The 23411-nt window shown below is 47.2% G+C and overlaps 3 protein-coding genes across 3 annotated transcripts in view; 2 read left to right on the plus strand and 1 right to left on the minus strand.

Moving 5' to 3' along the window:
• The window catches only part of Noto (notochord homeobox), a 23016-nt gene extending 18212 nt beyond the window's left edge, over window positions 1-4804 (plus strand). The window contains exons 2-3 of the mRNA XM_013035765.1: window positions 2123-2337; window positions 4646-4804. Of these exons, the coding sequence (XP_012891219.1) occupies window positions 2123-2337; window positions 4646-4804 (374 nt within the window). The remainder of the gene's footprint in view (window positions 1-2122; window positions 2338-4645) is intronic.
• Window positions 4805-7699: 2895 nt separating this feature from the next.
• Window positions 7700-20679, plus strand: Smyd5 (SMYD family member 5). The gene is made up of 13 exons (XM_013035796.1): window positions 7700-7818; window positions 12671-12779; window positions 13627-13766; window positions 14237-14358; window positions 14708-14777; window positions 15248-15352; window positions 16126-16188; window positions 16375-16445; window positions 16756-16862; window positions 17252-17308; window positions 18174-18268; window positions 18880-18950; window positions 19035-20679. Exons 1-13 carry the CDS (start codon window positions 7723-7725, stop codon window positions 19180-19182), a joined length of 1254 nt encoding a protein of 417 aa, XP_012891250.1. The 5' UTR covers window positions 7700-7722; the 3' UTR covers window positions 19183-20679.
• Window positions 20680-20770: 91 nt separating this feature from the next.
• Pradc1 (protease-associated domain containing 1) overlaps window positions 20771-23411 on the minus strand; it is a 6199-nt gene continuing 3558 nt past the window's right edge. Inside the window, exons 2-5 of the mRNA XM_013035797.1 lie at window positions 23067-23167; window positions 22452-22561; window positions 21547-21714; window positions 20771-21331 (exon numbers count right to left, since the gene is read on the minus strand). Of these exons, the coding sequence (XP_012891251.1) occupies window positions 21211-21331; window positions 21547-21714; window positions 22452-22561; window positions 23067-23167 (500 nt within the window). The 3' untranslated portion in view covers window positions 20771-21210. The remainder of the gene's footprint in view (window positions 21332-21546; window positions 21715-22451; window positions 22562-23066; window positions 23168-23411) is intronic.

Consider the following 23411-nt stretch of genomic DNA (forward strand, 5'->3'; position numbering starts at 1 on the left):
TCACGGTCTCTCCTGCCTGGGCTGGCTTTGAACCGCGATCCTCAGATCTCAGCCTCCTGAGTAGCTAGGATTACAGGCGTGAGCCACCAGCGCCCGGCGCTCTTTTTTTTTATAATGGGAAAACTAGCCCTTTTTGTCTGTAATGACACAAATACTTTTCTCAATTCATCGGACTTTCGACTTGGATTATTACTTTGTTGTCACATAGAATATTTTTTTCTTAAATTCCTGTCCTGGGGCTTGAACTTTGGGTCTGGATGCTGTCACTGAGCTCCTTCTGCTCAAGGCTAGCCCTCTACCACTTGAGTAACAGCACCACTTCCGACTTTTGATTAATTGGAGGTAAGAGTCTCATGGACTTTCCTACCCCAGCTGGCTTCTAACCATAATTCTCAGATTTCAACTTCCTGAGTAGCTAGGATTATAGGCATTAGCCACTGTTCCCCAGCATGTAGATTTTTATTTTATTTCATTTTTTGGACCTATACTGAGGCTTGAACTCAGGACCTGCGTGCTGTCAATTAGATTTTTCCAATCAGCCTGCTTTAGCTGATGAGCCACACCCCTACTTCTTGCTTTTTGCTGATTAAATGGAGATAAGAGTCTTACTAGCCTGGGTTGGCTTCTAACTGCAATTTACAGATCTCAGCCTCCTGAGTAGCTAAAATGACAGGCGGGAGTGACCAGAGCACCCAGCTACTATTTCAAAATCTGAAATAAGGCAGGAGAGACCAGGTAGCTGAGACTATGTGCCTACTGGGCTTTTTCTTGGCTTTTTATCCTCCCTTAGGCAGGCACCAGATATGTGGCTCAGTGTTTGGAATCCTGGCACTCACTCCCTTTACTGGGTAATCTAATTGCCAGCCCTTAGGGCCTCCCCAAGGCTAGTTGAAGATGAGTACCTTCATATACTTGTCATGTCATTCCTTTGTCTAGAACATTCTCCTTCCCCATAACTCAATGGTTCACTCTCTAATCCCATTCCCTTCATCCCCTTACTCTATACCCTAGTTGATGTATCTTCAGTGGCTCACAGCATGGTGAGCTGAGTTGAGCGTTTGTGTCCCTTAGAGAAGGGCATTTTGCTAGGGACATAACTTAAGTGGTAGAGCACCTGCCTAGCACAAAGCCCTAAGTTCAAATCCTAGTACTGCCAAAAAAAGAGCGAGGGTATTTCTTTCCAGTCATGTTAGGAGGCATGATTTGGCTTTCAGAAACTGGGAAGAATGGGCTGGGAATGTGGCTTAGTGTAGAGTACTTGCTTAGCATGCATGAAGCCCTGGGTTTGATTCCTCAATACCACATAAATAGAAAAAGCCTGAAGTGGCACTATGGCTCAAGTGGTGGAGTGCTAGCCTTGAGCAAAAAGAAGCTCAGGGACAATGCCCTGACCCTGAGTTCAAGTCCCAAACCAGGCAAAAAAAAACAAAACTGGGAAGAAGGCAGGTGCTGGTGGCTTATACTTGGAATCCTAGTTACTCACGAGGCTGAGGTGTAAAGATGATGGTTTGAAGCCAGCCTAGGAAGGAAAGCCTGTGAGACTCTCATTTCTAATTAACCAGCAAAAAGCTAGAAGTAAAGGCATCACTCAAGTGGTAGGGAGCCAGCTTTGAGAAAAATAAATACTAAGGGATAGGTGCCCAGAGTTCAAGCCCCACTGCCATCACAAGAAAAAAGAAAAAGGTGGGAAGAATTTTATACCTCAGTCGTGCCTAGGATTTTCTATTTTCTTTTGACTCCATGCTTGATACATGACAGACATTCAAAAAGTATTTGTTGAGTGAATGAAAAGGGTGTAAAACTCTGAAGGTTTCTCCTCTGCCTATCTCATGGGGTTTCCTGGAGCAAAGAAATAGAGCAGGAGTAGGAGGGTCAAGGTTGACAACTCCTATTATGGGCCAGAAGTCAAGCCACTCAGCTGAAAAGTAGTGGAGATAGGAGTCACATAGCATTGTCCCTTCTTTCTTATTTATTTGTTATGCATTATTTCTGCACAGTTGCTTTTTACTTTGCCTTCTTACTGTGTCACTTAGAGAAGACAGTATCTCTTCTACCCAAGGAGGAGTGAGCCAGGGCTGCTGGCTAACTCTCCCTCCCTCCCCTAATGATGGCTTCTATTTAGGCTTGGAGCTGGCTCACTCTCCTGGTCTCTGGAGCCCCCTGGACTTGGTACCTATCAAGGATCCTCAAGAAACTGAGAGACACCCAAAGAGGGCTCGAACTATGTTTAACTTGGAGCAGCTGCAAGAGCTGGAGAGAGTATTTTCCAAACATCACAATCTAGTGGGGAAGAAGAGAGCCCAGCTGGCCGCTAAGCTCCACCTCACGGAGAACCAGGTGGGAGCAGGAACACCTGTGGAGGCTGGGCTGTGCCTGGACCAGGACTCATACTACCTCTGGAAGGCTCTAAATAAGGAGGGAGGGCAGGGACATGGGCTTTCCTCTGCTGTATGAGCCTCTTGGGGAGATATAGGCACTCTAGCTTTTTGTAATAACCTATGTAATGAGAAAGTAGTCCCGTTTGGAGTCACATTATGGAAACAACCTATATTTATCTAGAGCTTTGTGATAAAGTATTTCCATACTGACTAAGGAACTATCAGCAAAATTAATCATAATCGAAACTACTTTATTTATTTTTGCTGGTGGTGCTCAGCCTTGCACTAATTCAGCTTGCTTGCTAGGCTAGTGTTCTACCACCTGAGCTATGCCTCCAGCCTGGCTTTTTTGCTGGTTATTTTCGAGGTGGAGCATCAAGGACTTTTCTGCCTCAAAGCTAGATCCTCTGTATCTCAGCCTCAGAGTAGCTAGGATTACAGGTGAAAGCTACTGATGCTCAGTTAAGGTATTAAATATTTTATGCATATATATATTCTTGAACTTCAAGTTTCACCTCAGCAATTGTACCATTTTTCTACTCAGTTCACAGGTAAACTTCTCAAGAACTTGGGAGGCCTTGACATCCCATTCACTCGTGTGTGTGTGTGTGTGTGTGTGTGTGTGTGTGAGTGCGCGTGCATGTGCCCATGCGCATACCTGGGAATTGAACTCAGGGCCTTGGCATTGTCCCTGAGCTTCTTTTTAATCAAAGCTAATGCTCACTTGAGCTACAGCTCCATTTTTTTTTTTTTAGCTTATTGAAAATAGTCTCACAGAACCACAGTCCTCAGATCTGAGTAGCTAGGATTTCATGCATGAGACACTGGTGCCCAGCTCCATTCACCTTTTTTTTTTTTGCCAGTCCTGGGGCTTGAACTAAGAGCTTGGGCACTGTCCCTAAGCTTCTTTTGCTCTAGGCTAGTGCCATTTACAGCCTTTTCTGTTGATGTCGTACTGAGGAATGCTAGGTCTTTTTTTTTTGTCAGGAATGGGGCTTGAACTCTGGGCCTGAGCGCTGTTCCTCAGCTCTTCAACTCAAGGCAAGCACTGTACCACTTAAACCACAGTGCCACTTCAGTTTTCTGGTGGTTTATTGGAGACTTTCCTGCCCAGGCTGGCTTTGAATCACAGATCTCAGCTTCCTGAATATCTAGGATTACAGGAGTGGGCCACCAGCATCCAGATGGAATGCTAGATCTTTAACTCATTCCGATTTCACTACTTTTCCTCCCATTCCATCAAAACTTCCCAGGAAAATCTCTGACTTCCATGTCACCCAAATCAACAGATGCTTTACTTTTCTCAACTCAGCACCACCACTCAGCAGCTGTCTGTATGCTTGAACACACCTTCCTTTACTGAAACAGATTCTTCCCTTGGCTTCCAGACACTTTTTGTTTTCTTTGCAGCTCTCTGGATGTCATTCTAGATTTTTCTTCCTCCATCCCCATTTCCAACCAGAGCACACAATGACACCTCTTCCACTAAGATGCACACGCAATTGGTTTTTTCTTGCCCTTGCCCCTATTTATACCCTCGGCTCTCACTGGATCACTGCAGCAGCCCCTCAGCTCTCTTCCTGCTTCTGCCTCTTCATCCATTCTTCATTTCCAGGTGTGCAGTTCACTTACGATGTAATAGGACTGTGTCATGTGCCACTCAGAAGCCTCAAAGGTGACACTTTCAAGGTGTTGAGTGTTCTGGTCTCCATTAACTTCTTCTATTTCCTCTACCTTGTCCCCTCCCTGTCCCCCTACCCACACCCCTTTTACTTGTAGCTAAGCTTGTCTCATTTCTAGTCCTCATATATTCTTAGTTTGGTTCTAACTCAGAGACTTCTTACAGTCTGTCTTTATCTAGCCTGCTCCTATCTGTCCTCACTAGGCTGAGCTCCTATCCTCTGAATTTTAGTGTGGGGTTCTCAGAGATTCTTCCAGTCCCAAACATGATTTGTACTACCATTTGTGTTTACACATTTCTCATTTGTTTGGATTCTCTTTCTGCTAGACCACAAGCTCACTGAGGGCAAAGACCATATCTCTATTGTTCACCACTATGTCACTACAGCTTCGGATGGTTCCAGAAAGTTACAGGAGTTCATTAGAGATGATTCAGATGGATGGACAGTGCCTGGGTTTTTAAAGGAAGTGTTTCCCTTAGGAGGAAGAATAAATGTTGACTAGACAGGGAATGAGTACTCTGGGATGGGGGGAACAGCGGGCTCAACTAGTCAAGTCTGATGTCTGCCTACTGCACCCAATTATAGGTGAGGATCTGGTTCCAAAACCGCAGGGTCAAGTATCAGAAGCAGCAAAAATTAAAACTTCCAGCCACATCTGCCATTGCTGCCTCCCTGGATGAACCCACCAGCAGCTCTGATAGCAGCATCCAGAGAGAAGATGCCGAGTCAGGATCAGACAGCTGAAGATGGAGACAGAAGCCCTACCCATGCTGTCTGCAAGCATGAGCCTGGGACACCCTCTTGTCCTAGCTGCTCTTATGTATCAATGAATGCCTTGTCTGGATCAGAGAGCACCAGATGAATCTGAACTGTCAAGCAAGGGCCCCCTTTTCTGTATCAACCCCTTAGGGCCAGACTCCTGCTATATCCTTGGCTATGTCAATCTGAGAAATGTTGCTTCATCTGTACAATGGGTATTTCAATAATGTACACCTCCCAGAGGTGAGATGACTGTAAAGCACTTACAACGTTCAGACTCAGCAGAAAGGGTCTGTAAATGTTAAGGCTTATAAGCCCCTCTCACCTCAGGGAAGTGGTATCTATACCTGGCCTGGCTTCTCAGGAAATAGTTAGTCCTTTCTTGGCCTGGCTGTGGAGGAAAAGGATCTTCTTGAATTGGCGTCTGGGTGTAGAATATTCTTCTGTACTAGAGATGTAGAGTTGAGAGCAAGGAGGAGGGAAAGGTAAATGGTAGAGCCAACTTCTCATTGTTTCCCATAGTTTTGTTTGCTCTGTTACCTTTCTCAGAACTCTGGCTCAGTTGCCTTCTTGGACCAAAAGAGGTACCTGACCAGCATCTGTTTCCAGCTATCTGCCTTTTCTCCTCTTTATTAGAGAACATTCACCCTCACTTTTCATAAGCTCTGCTATATTTTCACAAGGCAGGTATGTATCGGTGTCCCACCCGCAGTCCCCAAAAGCATGACCCTAATTCAGGGATTTTTCTCCCAAAAGTCTGCTTGGTTTCTCTCTAGGAAGCCTATTGACTGCCTACTCCTGTGAAGGCAGTGCCCCTCACCCCCATTTTCAGAGCTGGTTTCTGTAAGTCAGGGTATTTAGGGGCTCCAAGGGCGGAGGCGAGAAGGAGATCAGCACTGCCACCTGGTGGTGAGAGACAAGGTCCTTAGCTGCTCTCATCCTTTTCTGAGGGTGAGGGGGTGGGGAGTGTAAGGGAAAAGTAGTCTTTTTCTGTCAAACTAAAATGCTTGTCTTGTATATTAATTTTTTTGGTTTTGGTATTTCCTGGAATTATTCCCTTTTTTATTTCAATTGTAATTTTTTTTTGTCAGTCATGGGGCTTGAACTCTGGGCCTGGGTGCTGTCCTTCAGCTCTTCAGCTCAAGGCTAGAGCTCTACCACTAGAGCCACAGCGCCACACTTCTGGCTTTTTCTGCTTATGTGGTGCTGAGGAATTGAACCCAGGGCCTCATGCATACAAGGCAAACACTCTACCAGAGAGCCACATTCCCAGCCCCCCAATTGTAATTATTATCTGTGCTGTTTCTGATGAGCAGCCATGTGAGGAATGTGAATCTTGGGTTGAAGGAGTTAAAAGAATAAAACTGCAATTACCAGCTGTGCTGCTTGTGACCAGCTAGCCAAGTTAGGGAAGTAACAAAGGAGTTAAAAGAATGAAACTTCAACTACTAAGTATGCTGCTTGTTAGACAAATCCTTGTCAATGGAATTAAAAGGAACGAGACACACAGAACCCATTTGAGTGGGAGCTTTCCACTGACCTACCTCATCAGCCTCCTCCACTCTGTTCTCAGTCCTACTGAGCCAGCTGTGATGGAAAAAATTGTAAATCTTTGACAAAAATAAAGAATCACCTCTTTTCTAACTTTAGTAATCAATTATACTTAGATTGTGAGCCTAACTCCTTGACAAGGAGGGGGGACAGTTTGAACTATGATAAAAGCCTACCAAACTGCTCTGCCCAGTATGTCTGCCTAGTTCTGGGTAGATTAAGGCATTGCACCCTTTTGAGCAAAAGTAAATTGCTTGACAGATTCTGTATCTCTTCTGTCCATTCATTCCTGACACCAGAGAGTCGTTGTGCACTTCTAACAGGAGGGAAGAAAGGCCAGGAGCTAAGCAGTCTTGGAAAAAACATTGTGATTTTTTTTTTTTGTCGGTCATGGGGCCTGAACGCTGGGCTTGGGCACTGTCCCTCAGCTCTTCAGCTCAAGGCTAGCGCTCTACCACTTGAGCCACAGCACCACTTCCAGCTTTTTCTGCTTATGTGGTGTTGAGGAATGGAACCCAGGGCCTCATGCATGTGAGGCAAGCAGTCTACCACTGAGCCACCTTCCCAGCCCCACAGCGTGAACTTTGGAGCACAAAGCAGTAGGCATGAGGTGGCCAGGGCCCAGACTCAGTCTTGTTTGTTCCAATCTTGTTCCCATCTTCATAGAAATCCTTCCTAAGGCTGTACCAAAGTCAACTCTAGTAATCAAAGAAATCCAGCTGCATCTGCCTCTTTTAGGAAATAATGGCTCTTTTTAACTAAAAATTAATGCCAGTTACCTATCAAAATAATTACTGGGCTGTATCAATCTTCAAATGTCAGCATGTGACCATACCAGATACACAGGACCCTTTTCAAGGGAAACCAAGTCATCTGAGAGACAAGGAAACAAAACGAGGCACTTTTCCCACTTTGAGAACAAGCTATCTGTACCCACTTCTGCATTCACTGTAAAGGGTCCCGGCTGGATGCCTGCTGTGGGCGGTTCCCACCACCCCAGGCTGCTCCAAGGTCCCTGGAGAATCCGAGAAGGGCCCGAGTCCAAACGCTCTTTTAGAGGATGGTCTGCCTGGCAGCCGGGGAGTTAAGTGTGGATAGAGGCAACCACAGACACATTAACATGATCTCGGACTCAGATAACATTAAAACTTCAGTACGCAGACAGGGACTCTGACGGTAGCCAAGAAGTCACAGAGACAACCTGCACTGATGTAAAATAGCAGCAGCCCGCGGACCATGCTGGTCCACAGTGAGATGGAGAGGTGGGGCCTCGGGCAGGCGGGGCTTCTGAGGAGGCGGGGCCTCCCGGGTCGGGTTGGGGTCAAGGGTCAGACGGCGGAGGCGCGCCCAAGATGGCGGCCTCCATGGGCGACGTGTTTTCCTTCTGCGTGGGCGTGGCGGGCCGAGCCCGGGCCGCCGTGGAAGTCCGTTTCGTAAGCAGTGCCAAGGTGAGGCCAGATCGGACGCCGCCGGGCGTCCCGACGCCTCCCCGCCTTGGAGACACTCCTGGGGGCCCCATGCTTAGGGGCTCCGTTGCTGCCCGGCCGCTGCGGCCCAGCCCCAGCCCACGGCCCTGGGCTCCCCTTTTGTCCCCGGGCCCACGCTCCTCTCGTGGCTACGCGGCGGACCGCGGCCTCGGGGGTCTGTGTGTGCGTGCCCTCCCAGCAGAACCCGGGCCACGCGCGGAGCTGGGGGGCGCGGGGCCTCGTGGTCCAGACTCTGAGCATTGCTGCTTTGGGCCCGGAGACCGGTGGGGATGGGGACGTGCCGGGCAGGGGCAAGGAGAGCTGAAGCTGGAAACAGCATGGGTCCTCAGGGGCCTTTCCGAGTGACACACACTGTTGGGAAGATGAGAAGAGAGGCCGGGGTTCTTCACGAGGGCATCTGGACAACCCAAATGCCTCGGGACCATTTGAGAGGTTTTAAGCTGGAGAGTGACATGATTTTGCTTCTGTGGTCGTGTTTTAGAAGTTCTTTGTAGAGCAACAAATGCGTGCGAGGAAAGCAAAGACATAAATCACCCATAATTTTATACTTGTGCATGTATATCATTTTTAGGCACTACTTTTTTTGATGCATCATCTTTGACTATCACTGCACATGTAGATTTTGAAAGTAGTCCATAGTTGTTTCAGAGGGGAGTTACAGTTCACACAATCCAGTATGTATGGGCCCTTTGTATTGTCATTTGTGTTTTGGGTAATTCTAGGGTTTGGATTTAGGACCTTGGGCTTATCAGACATACACTCTCCCACGTGAGCCACACCCTAATGTTGTATTTTATTTATTACCCCTGAGGTCAGAGGTTTTGGAGCTCAATTTTTGTGCAGGCGGCCTTTTGTTCTCAGTAGCACTGTTTTCTTTCTTCATATCTTTGCCAGTTGACATGCCCAAAATTGTATTGCTTTATTCTCATTTACATTTCTTTGGGTAATAGGTTGAATATGATGTGTAGTGGCTGTATGTATCGTTGGTCCTCGCCCCAAATGTTAGCACTCTAGTCATCTGTCTTGCTGTCAGCATTTTCATATTGATTCAGTTTCCCAGCCCAGGTTTCCCTTTCCCTCTTTCTGCTCCAGAGTCATTGTGAGTACACCTATCGCTCAATAGGAAGTGCCTTGGCTACATCCTTGGTCTTTAGCTGCTCGCACATCTATTTCCCAGAGCCTCTAGTAGCCTAGATGGCCAACAGTTTGTTGTTTCTGTTTATTTGTTTGTTATTTTTTGCCAGTCCTGGCACTTCAACTCAGGGCCTGGGCATTGGCCCTGAGCTTCTTTTGCTCAAGGCTAACACTCTACCACTTGAGCCACAGTGCCATTTCTGGCTTTTTCTGTTTATGTGGTACTGGAGAATCAAATGTGGGGCTTCATGAATGCCAGGTAAGCACTCTACCACTGAGCCGCATTCCCAGCCCCATGTCCCACAGTTTCATCACTTGTAGCTTGCAGTGGGAATCACCTTTACTTTTATGACCACCTCCACTCTTCTCTTTTCTCCATTTCTTCCTTCCTTTACTACTTCAGCCATTCTCCTTGCCCTGTTGTTCTGTCTTAGTCTTCTGTCAAGGCCCTAGGTGGTCACTAATCCACTGATGCTGGACAGTTAGATAACCAGGTTATCATCCTGGGATTTTTGTGATTTTTTTTTTGTTTCATTTTCCCCAGGTTGCCACATAAGGGTTATGCCTGGTTTAAGGTACAGTGAGAATTACTTATTTGAAAGCTTGAGAGAACTGTCTCATGAAAAAAAGTAGATGAAGGGCCTACTCATGTGGGGGTAGTTTTTGACTATTTTTTATTGCTTCTATGGATATTGGCAGGATTGGTTTTTTTGTATTTAATTTTATTGTTATTAAGGTATTGTATAGAGGGGTTGGCATTTCATAAGTCGGTCAGGTAATGAGTACATTTCTTTCTGGATAGTGTCACCATTGCTTTCCCCAGTGTCCCCCTCCTGTCCCTGCCTACAAATTGCATAGTTTATTTTCCACAGTGTATACTGAGTACCGTGAGACAGAAGTGGCTTTCAAAAATTTACCAACTGTTATACCAGTGACACAACTGGTTGGAGTAGAAACCTTACAAGATCTAATCAATGCCAATTGGAATGCCATCCTGGTGAATACTAGCCTGTTGGTTTAGTAAACTGACTGAGCTTTCTTCTTTTTGAATTTTTTTCTTTATTGTAGTGTGGTAAAATAAAATATTTAATCAAGACTTTCAAAAGTTTGCTGCATGGTCTTAGAATTCTGCTTCAGTTTTTTGCTTTTTTTTCCCCTTTGGTCGTGGGGCCTGAATTCTGGGCCTGGGCACTGGGACTCAGCTCTTCAGCTCATGGAGAACTCTCACTTGAGTTACAGCACCACTTCTGGCTTTTTCTGCTTATATGGTATGGAGGAATTGAACCCAGGGCCTCATGCATGCAAGGCAAGCACTCTACCACTGAGCCACCTTCCCAGCCCTGGTCTTAGAATTCTGTATAATCTAAACTTCCTTTTCAAAATGGTTATATGGTCTCTCCCTTTTCTTCAGGTTTCAGGCTATCCAGTGCTACATGATATTATGATTAGAGCTGTTTTTCTTGAAATAATTCTGTCATGGGAATGAGATCTATTTCATTCAAATTAGGATTTAGGGGGAGGGTGGTGGTACTAGGGATTAAATTTAGGGCCTTGCCCTTGCTAGGCAAATGCTCTACCATCTGAACCACACCTCCAGCCCCTTTTTACCTTGGTTATTTTCACAGCATGAGCTGTGATCCTTTCTCATGTTGCTGGGGATGACAGGCACTTGCCACTGCATCCAACTGCTGTCCTTCCCCCTAGCTGGGATAACAAGTGCATGTCATTGAGCCCAGCCTTGGTTTGAGATGGGATCTCCAATTTTTTCACTTGGGCTAGCCTCTAAGTGTGTGATTCCCCCATCTCCATCTCCCAAGGTGTTAAGGTTACAGGTTTGAGTAACTACACTTGGTTCAAATTTAGTTTTGATATATTTTCTGTATTTGGTCCTCCCAAAAAGGCAGAGGAAGATCTCTATTTATCCAATATTGGCATTTGAAATTATTAGAATGGGTCCCTGTTTGTGTTATTTTGTCCTATAGAGGACATGAGGCTAAGTTTTTATTTTGCTAAACTGAGTCCCAGGGGTTCAAGGCAGGGGGATGAGGCTTCCAGGAAGACAGTCAGAATTGCACACATGGCTTTGCCCCTGCTTTTGTATCACCTGTTCTATCCTACTGGTAGAGTTCTCAGACTTGTTCACAAGGTTGAGATTTGTGGCTTTTAGATTGACCAGAGCCTGTCTTGGACTACACATCTTTTGCTATTCTGAGTTTGGCAGGAGCTGCCTCTGACCAGAATGCCAGTGCTAAAAGAAACAGGAAGCTACTCAGAAAACAGTGGGACAGAACATTTTCCTGCAGTGCCAAGCCTTATTTTTTTCCCTTTGTTATGGCAGTGCAGTGTTGGCAAGGGTACCACCCTTCTCTTAAGTGAGAGGTCAGTAAATGCCAGCAGGTCCACAACTGCCTGGGCTCTGAAGCTACCCCCTGAGTCATTTTATGTATTTCAGAGTTGGAATGCAGAGTTGGCAGTTCAGAGATTGTATTCTCACTCTTTTCTTGGTGTTGGAACTTGAATTCAGAGCCTCACACTCTTCACTGGCTTTTTTTGCTCACAGCTGGCTCTCTACCACTTGAGCCATGCCTCCAATTCCATGTTCTGACTCTTTATCATGATTCATCATGTAGTAAGTTAGACGTGCACTTCTCAAACTTTGATAAACTAGGAATGACCTTTGCATCTTGCAGAATCTTGCAGATTCTGATTCAGCAGTTATGGGGGAGGGTCTGGCATTCTGTATTTCTTTGTTTATTATTATTATTTAGAGAGTGTTCTGTTACTTTCTGTAGTCAAACCCATGCAGACAAGACCTTACATATTTAATATGGTGCATTTATCTCCTGTACAAATGGGAAATAAGTTTAATGTTTCTAAACCAATATGGCTATTTCTGTACAATGCCAACTCAACACAATAAATTGTGTTATAAAGTTGACCATCTAGCTAAAGTTTCCAAAAATTCATATACACACACACCCCAATAATACCAATATGTTACGCATCAATAGCAGCAACAACTCCAGGCTCTGTAGTCAACTGAACATCCAGCACACAAGATTCTGCATTTCTAAAAGTGTCCCAAATGATGCCCCTATTGACATCTATATACCTCACATGTACTAGTAAGGGTGTAGAGTTCATGAGGTACATTCATTTGTGCTGTATCATTGCATCCTGGAAACTACCTGGCAAGCATTATAATACTCACTTCTCACATGGGAAACAAATGCAAAGAAGTAGAGCAATTGACTCCAAAGCTTCACAGGACGTTAACATTAGGGTTGAAGCTCATTACTTCCAATATAATGAGCACTTGCTAGATTTTGTGCTAGGTTCTATGAGTACTCAGCTGACCCAGAAAAAGGACAGTTCTTTCCCAAGCTAAGCTGCTCTCTCCCAGAGTATAGGGTTCCCTGCAATCCTCCCGAGTGTTTGACCCTTCCCTGGGCATACTAAAGGTTTTCCTCTGAACAGTCAGAGTAACTGACTCCCTCTGGCCCAGGCTTTCTGCTCCAAATGGGCTGAAAGAGGTGCAGCTGATAATAGGTCAGAGATACTTTTCCAAAGGAAGCAGTTCTGGAGGCTCTTCCTTAGCCCTCAGGGGGAAAGGCCTCTGCTAAGAGTGAAACTGGATGACCTTCTGGAGCTATGGTCTGTCTCTCCTCTCTCTTCTTAGGGAAAGGGATTGTTTGCCACACAGCTGATCCGGAAGGGAGAGACTATCTTCGTAGAAAGGCCTCTGGTGGCTGCACAGTTTCTCTGGAATGCACTTTATCGCTACCGAGGTGAGTACATCTTGCCTGCTTCTTATGGCTACTGGCCTGGTCAGTTTTTTGTTTTTTTTTTTCTTTTGTCGGTCGTGGGGCCTGAACTCTGGGTCTGGGTACTATTCCTCAGCTCTTCAGCTCAAGGCTAGCACTCTACCCCTTGAGCCATAGCATCACTTCTGGCTTTTTCTGCTTATGTGGTGCTGAGGAATGGAACCCAGGACCTCATGCATGCAAGACAAGCACTCTACCACTGATCCACTTCCCCACCTTCGCCTGGTCAGTTTTGTACTTGGAAGAGAGTGCCATGTATTCTGGTTTATGACTCTGGGATTCTGGATGTTGGGAGGAAATGTTCTCCCCCTGTTGAAGACCCACACCTCTGTCCCCTCTTGGGGTTGGGCTCTACATCTGTAGTAGGAGGTTCTTTCAATGTGCTCCCTGGACTGTTACACAGTCTTCTGTAATATCAGAATCTGGACATCGTGCTGAAGGGCTTTGTGCCAAAATGGATCTCTTGTACTGAAAAGCAGGGCAAGACCCTGAGTTAGGGGTCAGAACAAGTGGGATGCTAGAGGCAAATCATGAGAGGAGGGTCATTTGGCTGCAGAATCAGTCAGACTCCAATCAGAAGGAGGAATGGTGAGGGCCTGTTTTTGAGAAGTAAGAGGGGATTATTATCCCTCTTTGGATGCATGTGAAATCCAGTCATTCATCCCATTAATATTCTAGTCCCGTTCACTCCCTGAACCTCCATGGAGCAGCTATCCTGTGCCCAGGGCACATGCCCCAGGAACAGTGCTGTGAAAAGGACAGATGCAGTCCTTGCACTTAAGACACTTATCATGTCTGGCTTCATCTACAGCCTGTGACCATTGCCTTCGGGCACTGGAGAAGGCAGAGGAGAATGCCCAGAGGCTGACTGGGAAGCCAGGCCATGTACTGCCTCACCCAGAGCTGTGCACTGTGCGCAAAGACCTCCACCAGAACTGCCCCAGCTGCCAGGTGAGCATCTCTGAAAGGATCTGAGCAAGGGAAGTCTTAGGTAGGTAAAGTCCTCACTGGGGAGACTAGAGATCAGATCCGGGGTCCTGGCTCTCAAGGGTCAATGCAGGCTAAGACATTAAAAGGACTTGGTAATTGTTCCACTTTTATCCTCCATGTTCCAGTTATGTCACCTAGATTTAGAAAGTAGGCTTAGTGTGAATGTGCCTTAGTCCCTGGACCCTGATAGGGCCTCTCCCTTCCACCCTTTTCCCTTTAATATGGTTTTACAGGCTTAGGTTAGGTGCTTCCCACATGCCCCCAGAGTACCCTATGTTTTCTCATCTCCTAATACTTCTGAGCTCTACTCAGGGGTCCTTTTGGTTGACAATGCAATTAGAGGAGGTGAGCACTCCATGGGATATCTGTGCCTCTTCCCCCTTTTCCCCATGGCCAGATCCTAGGGTGCTGACCTCCACCCCACCTAACAGGTGATGTACTGCAGTGCAGAATGTCGGCTGGCAGCTGCAGAGCAATACCACCGTGTCCTGTGCCCAGGCCCCTCCCAGGATGACCCCCTGCATCCTCTCAATAAGTTGCAGGAGGCATGGAGGTAGGTCTCTTTCCCCTCTATTCTCTCTCTGCTTTTCTACCTGTTTGGGCTCATCAGCTGTTGCCAGCTTCCTTAGCATACTATCCCCCAGACTTTTTCCTTCCATTTTCAGGCGAGAAAAAGCCCTTGCCTTTAATCTGGGCAGCCTGTCTTGCCGTTGTCAGCATTTTCATTCCCCGAAAAAAACCCACTAAGCCCTTAGGAATGCACACTTTGCCTCAGCCCTGCTCTCTCCTTGGTAATTAATGAAGTTGGTGAAAAAGTTTCTTTATAGTGGTCAAACTGGGCTTCCCAGGACTTAGCTACTAGGAAAGGAATTTCTAGGCCAAGCTTTTTACTCTTTCTCCAGGAGTGTTCACTATCCCCCTGAGACTGCAAGCATCATGTTGATGGCCCGGATGGTGGCTACAGTGAAGCAGGTGAGCCCACCTATGTCCGAGGATGACTTCCCAGGGTGAGCTGATGGGCCTAGTTCAGCCCTGGTGTCAGTCTCCTCCTCATATTAGAGTCCTAGCTTAGATGCATTTGCCTTTGGTGTCCCAGAGGAGGATAGCTGATATGTAGCCAATTAGAAGTCAGGCACAGGTAGTGGGAACTCACTTTGCCTATAGTGTTTGATTTGAGATGTCTTATACAGCAGCAGTTTATAAATTTGGTTTGTAAGCACCATTTTTTCAAGATCCTGTCTCTCACATAAAGTAAGAGAAGACACTCCAAACCCCTTTGGTCTATTTTGTCCTTCCTCTACTTTTCTAAGTGTTTGGAGTTGGCTAGCCCATCTCTGGCTGGAGAGACACTTGCTTATGGGAGTGTGGGGGGCTTTCTGTCTCACATGGCCAGAATGCCAGTAAGGCAGTGAATGTCTCTGATGTGTATTTGTTCACTGCAGGCTAAAGATAAGGATCAGTGGATCAGGCTGTTTTCCCAGTTCTGCAACAAAACAGCCAATGAGGAAGAGGAAATTGTCCACAAACTCTTGGGAGACAAATTCAAGGTTAGTCTTCTCCCATGATCTGTCTTTGCCTCATACCTTCCCAAGTAGTCTGTGCTTCCTGTGGGAAGCTAACTCCATATTGGTCTTTTCCCAGCTACAGAAAGGGTCCAAAAATCAATTCAGATGACTTGCTTTATGACATAATACAGATCTAAAATTGCAAAGTGGGAAAGTGGGGTGGTGACAGGAAAGAGGGTTGGATGCCTGCCCTGCAGTGCTCTTTACATTGTGTGGGAAGGCAAGAACACTTTCAGGGAAGCAGTGAGCAAAGCATGCTTGGTGGAGAGTGGAAGGCTAGGAGTCCATAGAGTCAGGGAGTAGTGTGAACCTGCCAGCATACTAAGTGCCCATTCCCAACTAGAATACAGGTACTCACTGAGGAGGCACTGAAGCTGCCTGAGGGTGGAGGCAGCTGTATGGATAGGATGTACACAGCAAGAGACATGGTCCCTTCTGCATTGAATTCAGAGTAAAGGAGGGGAGAGCTGAGCTGGACCAGGTCAGGAGAGCCATAAAGGAGGTGATGGACAAGGCTAAGCCAGGTCAGTACAAGTTCTAGAATATGGAGAAAGTTTGGATTTACACCCAGTGTGGGAGTAGCGCAGTGGGCTGCCAAATCTGTTTAGAGGAAAGGATTTTGTGGCCTTTCTTTGCCTCCAGGAAAACCTCAGTCAGAGCTGACTACTTTTCTTTCCTTACCTGATCTGGGCCCTGCCTAGGTGCTAAGGAGACATTCCCAGGGGTGACAGTCTCTTCTGCTTCCCCTACACCAGGGCCAACTGGAACTTCTGCGGAGGCTCTTTACAGAGGCCCTCTATGAGGAAGCACTGAGTCAGGTGAGTATGGAGAGGGCAGGTCACTCCAGATTTCCAGGAACAGCTAGGTCAGCATCCGTCAACCTTGTTTTCTGGAACTGGAATGGGCCCTGCTGTCATAAGTCTTGATGAACAGAGTCAGGTTAGGGGTTGGAGGGGAAACAGGTGATTGTAACTTCAGCACTCATCTCTGTTTCTTCCCCATAGTGGTTCACTCCAGATGGATTCCGGTCTCTCTTTGCTCTTGTTGGAACCAATGGCCAAGGAATTGGGACCAGGTTAGGAGAGAATGCTCTAGAGCTATTCAGTTTTCCCTTCAGATTCAGGTGGGAGATGGATGGAGGAAGATAGCCACAGCTTCCTTTAAGACTCAGGTGGGGTTGGGAATACCTGTCTAGGGTGGTTGGGAGTCAGAAAGAGGCAATGAGATCTGTTCTTAGCAGTTTTGCTCTGTTGGGTAGCATAGGGTCTGGAGAAAGAATCAGGGTGGGATGGGAGACCCTTCTGCCTAGACTTAACTTGCCTGGAGGTGGAGAGCCTATGACTTTGGCCTTCTCTCCAACTGTGGACTACTTGGGACCCCCTCAGCTCCCTGAGTCAGTGGGTCCATGCTTGTGATGCTCTGGAGCTGAAGCCTCAGGATCGCGAGCAGCTAGATGCTTTCATTGACCAGCTGTACAAGGACATCGAAGCAGGTTGGTGAGATGGATCTGTGGTCTCACAGAACCTTGATATTCTCAATGATATGGCAGACACAGTCATTCCCCCTGGGAGCTCCAAATTAATGTTGGGGAAAGGTAATTCCTTTGTGCCTGTGGAGACCTTCAGATCTGTTTATAGACATGCAGGTGAGAAATGGCCCTGCAATCCACCCAGAGGCTCCATGCTGGGAAGAAGGGCATGCCAGACAAATAGGGTGATGTTACAGACAGAGGATTAAGGCTTGGCCTCAGAGAAGCAAATTTAGGTGAAATGGTAGGACTTGGGTATATTAATGTGATGGGGTGGCGGGACAGCAGAGCCTAGATTCCTTCATCCACCTGTAATATGGGTATAACAATGTCTATATGTTACTATCTTACAGCAACTGGTGAGTTTCTTAACTGTGAAGGATCTGGCCTCTTCGTGCTTCAGAGCTGCTGTGAGTCACGGCACTGGGGAGGGCTAGACCCACACATTACTGTCCTTGTTAGGTAGCCTCAGAGCCATAGATCATCTTTCTTAGTTGGCCCTTTCTAGGCTGGCAAGGTCAAGTCTAGAAGCAGAGTTGGACCTTTTACTTCATCATTTTTCACCCATTCCATCCAACTCTTTGTGGTTTTTGTTTTTTCAGTGCTAAGCCTCAAAACCAGTGCCTCACATGATAGGCAGAGCAATATACCACTGAGCCATTCTCCCCAGATTCCTGTTGTGCTAACAGCCGCTTATATGTAAAATTTTACATCTACAAAGATCTTTATAGGCCCCACCTAAGGAAAGCACAGAGTGATGCTGCATGAGCTGAGTGCCATCACTGTCCTGGGAGATGTGTTAGAGGACCATGGGAGAGCCTGGGAGGCCCAGGCTAGGAGTCTCATCAGGTTTGCTGGGGAGGACCAGAGTCAGCTCTGACAAATGACTTCCAAATCTCAGCTTCCCACCCCTATATCCTCACTATACAACCCATTTCCAGGCTGAGTTTTCTAGTAGCAGAGAGAACTGAGCTCAGCCGTCTAGTATGGACATCCCTTCAGAGCCCTGTCCCTCTTTTATTGAGACAATGGAACACAGCTGAGAAGTTGGCCAGTCTCAGGAGCCTGGAGTAGGCAGAGAATGGGAGTACATTGTGCCTGTGCAGTATGGTCTTCAAGGGTTTTGGCGAGGAGGCAAGAAACTTGGGAGCCTCATACCTCCTCAGTCCTGCTAAGTTCCAGAGCAACAAAGGAAGGGATCTAGTGCTCTGCAGGTTTTTTTTGTTTTGTTTTTATTAAGGCAACAGTTCTCATTACCTGCCTTTTGTGACCCAGGCAACCACAGCTGTGTCCCCAATGCAGAGACCTCCTTCCCAGAAAACAACTTCCTTTTGCATGTCACTGCCCTGGAGGATATTAAGCCAGGAGAGGTGAGGGGGACCAGTGCTGTGAGGGTGGGCAGTGGGTTCTCCATAGAGATTGGGAGCCGCAAGTGCTTAGATCCCTTTAGACAGATCCTCACAAGCCCTGAAACTTGATTGCCATGCCTGAGGGCCTGTGAGTATGTTCTAGCTCCACCCCAATTGTCCAAAAAATAACACTGCCTCAGAGCAATGTTTGAGGGACAACTATGTGCCCAGGTTCTTGTATACAGCCACCTTTTGATCAACAGACCTGCAGCTTCTAAGAAAGCAGTAGGTAGCTCTTTGTGGCTTGAGCCAAAGTAGGCTAATATACTTTGGGAGTACTGGTGGTTAGTGCAATGCCTAGAACATAGCTGAATTTTCTTCAAGTGCAAAAGCATCACACTAAGATAACATTTGATCCCACCTACTGATGTTGGTCACTGGCTGGCTTTTACCATGGCCTGGTAAAAGTTTCCTCTATCTAAGACATATTGTTGCAGCCTTGTAATACCCACCTGCTAACGCCTGTGGAAGGGGCAGGGGCAGTGGTTGGAGACAGGGCAGTCCTTGGGGAAGGTCTTAGTCCTATTGAACGGAGGCACAGACTATTAGACCCACTCTCCTCTGCTCCACAGGAAGTCTGTATCAGCTACTTAGATTGCTGTCAGCGGGAACGCAGCCGCCATAGCCGCCACAAGATCCTCAGGTGCCAGCTGGGGTTGTGGTGGGGTAGCTGGGTCCTAGGGATCACCAGCCCAGTGGCTGACTTCTCACTCTTCCATATCTGCAGGGAGAACTATCTATTTGTCTGTTCCTGCCCCAAATGCCTAGCAGAGGCTGATGAACCCAATGTGACCTCAGAGGAGGAAGAGGAAGAAGAAGAAGAGGAAGGAGAGCCAGAAGATGCAGAGCTAGGGGATGAGATGACTGATGTGTGATGTTGCCCCACCCAGATGGGGCGCTGCTCCAGACCCTGCCAGAAAAGGGGCCCTTCCCTTAGAGAAGAGGCTTGGAAGGAATACCCTACTCCCATTGCCTGCTTTCCTCCTTCAAGCACTCTGCCAGAGGGCAGGACAGGCTGGATTCCCCCATCCCCCACCAGACCTCATGCCCTGAGCACTGCTGCTGAGTTGCCTCAGGCCCTGCGCCATCACTGAGCCTTCTAGAACTGGCCTCCTCCCACTGAGGTTACTCCATGTAGATGTTAGGGGCTGGAACCAGGCGTGGGCTTATCAGTGTTTCTTCTTGGTTCCTTGACCCACCCTCACGTATCCATCTGAGGCTTGTCCCCTATCAACTAGCTGTGGATTTATTTTCAGGGGTACCAAAGTGGCACAGCTAAGAACACATTGGTTTCATTGAAGCAGAAAGGGAAAATGGTGTAGCGCTTCACCTTCTTCCTTACTTCCTTCCCATCTCACCTTCTGCCTCAGAGCTGTAGCTGTAAGACAGTAACCTGCCCGCTAGCCCAGCAGAAGGAGGGTCTGGGTCTCTAGTAGAACTTCTGGCTCTCTACCAGGGAATGCTGGACCATTCCCACTGTTTGTACATGGGAGAAGTGGATATTTAACTCCCCAGACTCCAGAATCCCTGTACCTGTGCCTTGCTTCCCAGGCCCTGGCACAGTGGCTGGCCCATGAGGTATGGAAGAGGGGTGTGCAGAGGCTCATCACCATTTCTCAAACCATCTTCCCACTGAGGACTCCAGCAGTATGGCTGAGATCTGGAGGACGAGTCTGCTCCTGAATTTAGGATGCTCTATTCTTCCCTGAGGCCAGAATGAATCTGGCTTCAAATGTCCATCTTTAGAATCTCCACTGGGGAATATTTAAGTCTTCCAGAAGTCTAAGGAGCTGGGCTACTTAAAGAGATTAGCCACAGGTGAACCATTCCGGTTGGGTGCTGTGGGAATTAAACCATCACTTCCAGTTTCTTTCTGCTTGCCTTCCCTGAGGGGCCTGCCTACTGAGGAACCCAAGGGAGGACAGATGGGACCTGCCTGCCTGGTGCCCTCACCTAGCAGGTTCTTACTCCTGCACAGTAGCCAAGCCCTTCCTACCCTGCCTGCCCACTGTTCTCAATAAAACATGAGTGGTGTCAGGCCTCTGCAGCGATGCTTTGTGGAGAATGGCTGGTCAGGCCACACACGGCATGCTGTAGTCGTATAGGTTAGTGCAAAGGGACAGACTGGTCATTGGCAGCAACATGTGTGTTCCAGGCTTCCCAGCTTGGGCTCATGTTTGGCCTTGGTCACACTATGCTGTGCAAATGTTACCAAAACCAGGATGAGTTTCCTGGGGTCCCACCTCAGTCCCCAGCACTAGGTTACAAGATAAATCTTCACAGGGGTTCGACTACCACTCTCTGGGGCTTGCTGAGCTCTTGAACAAGGTACTATGTTGGGACTCCCCACAAAAGTCTGAGTACCAAAGGACCTTGGGAAGTCATTGTCTCAGCCTCCATGCCTTGCCTTAAGACAGTCTGGAGGCCTCACCCTCCCATATGTTCTTATTCTAGACATAGTCTCAACCCTGTTGAGAAACTTTATTGCTACAATGTCAATGAGGGTTTGAGTCCCCAGACACCAGTTCCTTAAACAACTCCGGCAGTTGCTGTGGTCACTGTGAGGAGATCCTAGGTTGGGGAGGCTGAAGCAGGTGGTATGACAGGTGTCAGATTGATTCAGGCTGCTGCCTTTAGCTCCTTTTGCTTGATTCTAGCCAGAAGACTTTGGGGCCTGGCTTTTGCCTGTCTCTTTAGCATGAGATGTCCTTGGAGGCCCTGGGGAAGGGAAAGCCAGTGAGTGGTGTGGCTTCCTTCCTTCCTCAGCCTGGCCAAGTCTCCTTTCATCTGCCTGGCTTCCACTTGTCCTCAGATGCTAACCCCCAGACTCCAAATAGCAAAATTCCTGGGTTTCCTTTCGCCAGCACAGAGTCACTTCAAGCTGGAATACAGGAATAACTCTTCTACCAGAAGGTCCAGGGCGGTTGCAGCAGCTCAAAGGTGGGGATGCTGGTGACATTGACTGGGATGGAGATGATGGCCCATGGCAGCCCATGCTGTTCCAGGGAGCGGCGGATCATGTAGCTGAGAGGGCATGAAGAGAAGTAGAAATGGTCACTTTCAGCACCCCAACTTCCCTTAACTTTCCCCTTCATTTTGGGAGTTCCAGAGCACAAGAACTCTGCTCTCCAATTGAGGTACCCCAAGATAAGACCTGTGGGAATACATTGTTGATTACCCTTGATTTCCCAAAGTTATGGCACCCCGCTAGGTGCAGCACAGAGACAAAGAACTCTCACCCATCTCGGCCAAGCAGGAAGAGGGCAGGGATGTCAGCTGTCCGCTGGGTACTGTCCTGGATCATCTCCACATAGAAGCTGTCGTTGTCAACTGCATTGTCACTGATGATCACGGCTCTACCACCATGCTCTTGTACAACTCGCGTCTTGGAGAGGAAGGAACAACCCCTGGAAGAGGTGGTGATAAAATCAAGAGAACAGCAGGTGCTAGCTACCCCTCTCCTATACCATCTGAGGATGAAAGAGGACCATGGAGAACTTGTTTATAAAGGCTCTTTAAGTAAATAGTTAAAAGCATGGACAATCTTAAGACACTTTTTTTTCAGTACTGCAGAATGAACCCAGGACCCCCACATATGCTAATAAACAGGTACTTGGTATCACTTGAACCCATTCCCAGCCATTTTGTATTTTGTTTCTGAGACAGGAGCTCCCTAACTTCACCAGGGCTGGCCTCCAATTCTTGATCTTTCTCTGCTTCCCAAGTAGCTGTGGTTACAGATGTCTGCCGTCATGCCTGGCCTTTAAGACATTCCTTTTTTTTTTTTTGCCAGTCAGAACTGGGGCTTCAGCTCATGACTGGGTGCTACCCCTAACTTTTCCTGCTTAATTTTCTCCACTTTGAACTTTTTGCTCCACTTTGAGCTTTTTGCTACTTGGTTGTTGAGATAAGAGTTTCACAGACTTTCCTGATTAGGCTGGCTTTGAACAGGGATCTTCCTATCTCAGCCTGAGTAGTTAAGGTTACAGGCACAAGTTCCCAGCACCCAGCTTCCTAAAACATTTCTTAAAAGACCCTAAAAGGGGATTATTTAAAAAACAAAAAACCAGCTATTTCATGTCACTACCACCAGCCATGATCTTAGAACTGCCCTCTACTTCTGCATGCCTACCCCACTCCTTACCCCCTTTCCACCAGGGCGATCTGGTCCTGGATAAAGAAACCGTTGCTGAGTTCCCCGCAGGCCTCTGGAGGTTCAGCAGGAACAAGATGAATCTGCTCATACCTCGTGTGCTGAAAAATGTTTAGACATTAGGACAGGTGAGTGTTAGGAAAGCACATCTGTATTGGGACTCAGTGACAATCCTTCCTACTGGTGCCTCATTATAAACTGAAGAAAATGTAGGGGGCATTCTAAGTTGCTGTTGAGCATTTTCAATTCTCACAAAGGCCTGTTTGGTTGTTCAACTTGACTCTGCCTTTCTGTGAGATTGGTAGGGGAGCTAATTATAAATTCAGGAAGAGAGACATAGGTACCCAAAGGTAGAGCTGACCAAGCTGTACCTTTATTTTATCATTATTTCATGGCCCACAATAAGATAGCTTGTGCCTCCCAGGTGCCTAGGTCTGTCGTATGCTCAGAGAAGTCATCTGCAGAAAATACTCTATTGAGGCTCCTGTATTGCTCTGTATTGTTTCCTTCTCTGGCTCAGCACTCAGGTAGGATGAAAAAGTCACCACAGTTCAATGAGGAAAGGGGCAAGTTGAGGTCAGAGATCAGATGCATACTTGAACTTACAAAGATACCACCAAAATCCTTGGCAGGTGTGGCTGTGAAGATGTATCGAATGTCCCCAGGACTCAGCACTTGGAAGTACAAATAATCATGGATTCGCAAGCCTAAGGAAAAGGGGGTATAGATGAAAAATCACCCAAGTTTACATCACAGACTCCATGCATTAAACTAGGCTGGCTATAATCTGGGCCCAAAGACCCAATTCAGCCAATTGGGTTCCCAGGGAGGTTGGGAGAGATGGTTTTTACCTTAAGGAGGGAAGAGTTAATGCAGGGCTGGGAAGGTGGCTCAGTGGTAGAGTGCTTGCCTTGTATGCATGAGGCCCTGGGTTCGATTCCTCAGCACCAC

This window comes from Dipodomys ordii, unplaced genomic scaffold, assembly GCF_000151885.1.
Source record: "Dipodomys ordii isolate 6190 unplaced genomic scaffold, Dord_2.0 Scaffold220, whole genome shotgun sequence".
Classification (NCBI taxonomy): Eukaryota; Metazoa; Chordata; class Mammalia; order Rodentia; family Heteromyidae; genus Dipodomys; species Dipodomys ordii.